The following is a 4,432-nucleotide window of genomic DNA, read 5'->3' as shown; positions in this document are numbered from 1 at the left end:
ACCCTCCCCATCCCCCAATTTTGAGCTTAGGTTTATCACGTTGCCACTTCCCACATTGCTCTTTAGTGCGACAAGGTGACATCAGTCCCATCAGGATATTGCGAGTGCAACACACTTGTATTTACTATTTATTAAGGAGAGGTTTTGCGGGGGGGCCACATGGCGCACGCAGAGCCCCCCTGCAAAACCTTTCTAGGGCCCGTTGTTGCCACTTGCCTGCCCACAAAGGGACCCCCTGCAAAACCTTTCCGGGGCTCATCGCCTAGGTGCCCACGAAGGGGCCCCTCCACTTGGCTGCTTGCCTAGTCTTGGCACCGAGGGAGCACAAGCCTTCATGCCTCGTTCAATATTATAGGAGAAGTTTGGGTTGCCTCCTCTAATGGTCCTGTGAGAGAGTTTCATCGTTCGAGGAGAAACATTGTGTGATCGTGCTCTTACCTGCAAGCTTACGAAGAGTCCTCTCAGAGAATTTCATCGTTCGAGGAAAAATATTGTGTGATTGTGCTCTTACCTGCAAGCTTACAAAGAGTCCTAGGCATGAGTCTCCTTTTTGAGTTGAAATGCCTCACAATGACGCACAATATGCTACCGACCTTCGCTTACCACAAAACGTTTGCGCTCTCTCACAGCCAGCGCATGTTGGTCAAGTGAGCATGCACTGTTGCAATGTGCATTAGCTGTGCAGAGGGAAAAAAAGAGAGGAGCCGCGAGCGGCAGGACGCGATGGAGACTCGAGAGGAGAGGCGAGGCGCGTGGATCAACGCGGAGTACAGGCATTAGCCAGAGTTATAAAAGAACCGGTGTAATTGATCATCTAATAAGAAGAACAACAGGATCGCACGACAGGCAGAGAGGGAGTCTGGAGAGACACAGACGATCGGAGGACAAGGCCGACATAGCTGTGCTTTTGGATTCGTCAGAGGCCGTGGTGTCAGACCATTGAATGAAGGATTCAATGTTCATTCGCACCTGATCCCCTCGCCCCCCCCACCCCCCTCCTCCACAGACACACACACACATACAGAGAGCCCCCACTGTCTCAGTCTCTCTCTCTCTCTCTCTCTCTCTTTCTCTCTCTCTCTCATCAATCATCGGACTCGCATGTGTCAATTCCTTTCCTTCCTCCGGCCTCCGCAGAACACACCTAGGTAAATACACAGCCACGCCACCATGAATCATCATAATCGCCACCATCATCAGAATGGCAAGTTCTATCAGCCGCGACTGTCTTTCTCTGCTGCCAATCCATCCCCAGCGGCTGCATCCCTCCCCCCCTCTTCTAATTCCCCCTCCCCTGTGGCCCCCCTCTTAGTCCCTCCCCTGCCCCTTTCTTCTTCCTCCTCCTCTGATAGCTACCATGCCCTCGCCTTCCTCAAGCTCCAATCGCCGACCCCGCCCCCGACCACAGCCGTCACCTCTGCAACCATGGCCGCTCGTGCCGCCGAGGCCTCCCCTGTTGCCTTGCCCAGCTCCACCATCAGCACCGCCTCCCTCGCCCCTTACAACATGGAGCCATGTGCACAGAGCGTCCAGCCACACCTGGCTCAGAGCATCCAGTCATTGTTATATCACGCCTCCGCCGGCCATCAGGGTCCTTTGTGGCCACAGCCGCCCCTCCCAAGGCGTGAACCTCCTTGGATGCCTGGCTTGCCCATTGTCTGTGGCCCGAGCACCGTACAGCCCACTAAGAGAAACAGCAGCCTCACAACGAGGATAGAAACTGATGATGACAATGGCCCGATGAGTGATCAGTCTAAGCGCCTTAGGCGCACCCTGCACGACCTTGCTTGGGAGCTCCTAGGTGATGATTCATATATCAGCAGCACAGCTCCTGGCTCGCATGAGGAGTTAAACAAATCGTCATCGCCATTGTTGTTGCCATCATTATTATCAACATCATCATCATCACCATCTTCGTCATTATTATCATCAACAGGAGCAGTCGCATCATCATCCTTGTCATTGACATCATCATCATCATCATCATCATTTGCACTACCATCATCAATGGAACATGGTCTTCCTTCTCTCTTGGAACGTGACTGGCCTGCATTTGAGGACTTTGAAAGCTCTTTCCCCTTGCCCTCTAAGACAGAGGAGCAATCTGTTGTATTGTGCAATGCTAGCAACTCGAATCATGTTATACCAGCTGTGCAGGCTGATTCATGTAGGACAACATCTCCTCAAGATGTCAGGGATATGTTGCTCTGCTGTGCAAATGCAATAAATGAAGGTGAACTAGGCCAGGCCATGAACACATTGGCCTCATTGCAACAATCTGTCTCTTTGTATGGTGATTCGATGCAGCGGCTAGGAGCTTACATGGCAGGTGGCCTAGCTGCTCGAGTGAAGCGACTGCACGCACAGACAGACACAGATGGCCTGGAGGTTAATTTCAATCTGAGGTTGGAGGAGCCTTCTCCTGCAGAGCTTCTCAAGGCATCAGAGGGTTTGTATGTTTGGTGCCCCTTCTTTAAATTTGGCTACATGGCAGCCAATGGGGCTATAGCTGAGGCCTTCAGAAATGAGCCTCATGTTCATATTATTGACTTTGACATTGGCCAGGGAAATCAATGGGAAGCTCTCCTTGGGGCCTTCTCTCAGCGTCCTGGTGGTCCTCCTCAAGTATAATTCGCATCCAAGACTTTCTCTGTTTTGAACAACTGGTTATCGTTTCCATATTGTGACATTAGTTTAAAAAAATAGGGTAATTGTATCTGGCAGGATCTCAAGCAATTTAAAAGGAATTTTGGATGGATGTTCCTCCTTACAAGGACATAACTGATTGGCATGGGTGTATTGATAGGTACGGCTGACAGGGATATCAGATTCTCAGTCCCCAGTAAGCCTGGAGGGTATAGGAAGGAAGCTTAAAGACATTGCTCAGAGAGCAAGGGTGCCCTTTGAGTTCAAGGCCATACCAATGGATGCCTCCCAGATTGAGCCATGGATGCTGAAGAGCAAGAATCCTGGGGAGGTATTGGCAGTAAACTTTGCGTTTCAGCTGCATCATATGCCAGATGAGAGTGTAAGCACAAGCAACCCTCGAGACAGATTGCTTCGGATGGTCAAGGATATGAAGCCCAAAGTGGTTACTCTTGTTGAGCATGACACCAACACCAACACAGCACCTTTCTACCCTCGGTTTGTGGAAACGCTGAGCTACTTTGGGGCTGTTTTTGAATCCCTAGATCTGTCCTTAGCTCGGGACAGCAAAGACCGTCTTAATGTGGAGCAGCATTGCTTGGCAAGGCATATATTCAACATCATCTCATGTGAAGGAGCGGAGAGGAGAGAGAGGTATGAGCTGGCTGGGAAATGGAGAGCCAGGATGAGCATGGCTGGTTTTAAGCCCTTACCACTGAGCTCTTTCATCAATAATAAAATCAAGGAACTGCTCCAGCCTTACTCTTCCAATTACAAGCTAAGGGAAGAGTTGGGAGCGCTTCATCTTCATTGGAGAGAGAGGGGCCTCATTGTGGCTTCGGCTTGGCATTGATTTTCCATAGCAGTGAGCTTTGACAGGTTGCCTTGCCTCCAAATTTGATGGCAGCATTCAATCTTAAAGTATCTACACTGCATGCTTTTTGACAAAGGCCAATTTTGTGAATACCCTACCTTTTAAGTCAAGCTATGAACCTCCTAACTCGATCTACAAAAGAAAGTGGCTCTCATGTACAGAGATATATTGATGGTCTATCTATGGAGCTTTGTTTTCTCCCATCCACAGAAAACAAGGCTTGGTCTGATCCTTGCAGATCTTGAAGTTCTGTACACATTTTAAAGGCTTCTCCCACCAAATCCTCATATCCATACCACAAAAGTGGCATGTACACATTCATAATATCATGCAACATCATTGCAATAGAGCTTCAAACAAGAGTATAACATTCCACTGCAATATTCAAAACCAATGCTGGGCTGCTCTATCAAGGTTTTGGTCTGGCCTTCTATAGTAAGGCCACTTGGTCCGATTGCTCAATAGTGGAACTTTGTACTCCCACCTAGACTTTTGGGCACCAACTACCCTCAATTATATTGTAGAAAATGCAATATCTGGTAGTTTCTACAATATCTAGTAGTGTAGACCAAGAATTATGTCGTCAATTGATACCTTTTAGGATGTTTGCTAAGATTTGAAAGGAACCTAAGTTGATTGATGTTTTTTGAATGATAATGAACTCAATATTGGGACATTAGAACCATGCTCTATGGTGAGCAGAGAAAATGGGTGGAAGGATAGTGATTCTAATGTCAGTTGATTATTCGGGTGGAAGGATGGTGATTCTAACATCAGTTGGAATGAATAATCATTCTAGCATTGTCTCAAAATGTGGGGGCCTAGGTCACTCAACAACTAGGGAGGCCAAAATCATGTCATGGGGTTGGATGGAGAGAGAGGAAGCTAGTGACCAAGCATTTTTTTTTTGGT

The 4,432-nt window shown here is 48.3% G+C and overlaps 1 protein-coding gene across 1 annotated transcript; it reads left to right on the top strand.

Moving 5' to 3' along the window:
• The first annotated feature begins 608 nt into the window (after window positions 1–608).
• On the top strand, window positions 609–4,164 carry LOC148020281 (scarecrow-like protein 21). Its single transcript, XM_087700611.1, has 2 exons — window positions 609–2,625; window positions 2,807–4,164. Exons 1-2 carry the CDS (start codon window positions 1,171–1,173, stop codon window positions 3,497–3,499), a joined length of 2,148 nt encoding a protein of 715 aa, XP_087556737.1. The 5' UTR covers window positions 609–1,170; the 3' UTR covers window positions 3,500–4,164.
• The last annotated feature ends 268 nt before the right edge of the window (window positions 4,165–4,432 follow it).

The sequence above is a fragment of the Lygodium microphyllum genome, chromosome 19 (genome assembly GCF_053477565.2).
Source record: "Lygodium microphyllum isolate KBCC chromosome 19, Lygodium_microphyllum_v1.1.10, whole genome shotgun sequence".
NCBI classification, from domain to species: domain Eukaryota; kingdom Viridiplantae; phylum Streptophyta; class Polypodiopsida; order Schizaeales; family Lygodiaceae; genus Lygodium; species Lygodium microphyllum.
The sequence above is the reverse complement of the archived record's forward strand: the minus strand, read 5'-3'. Positions and strand labels throughout refer to the sequence as shown.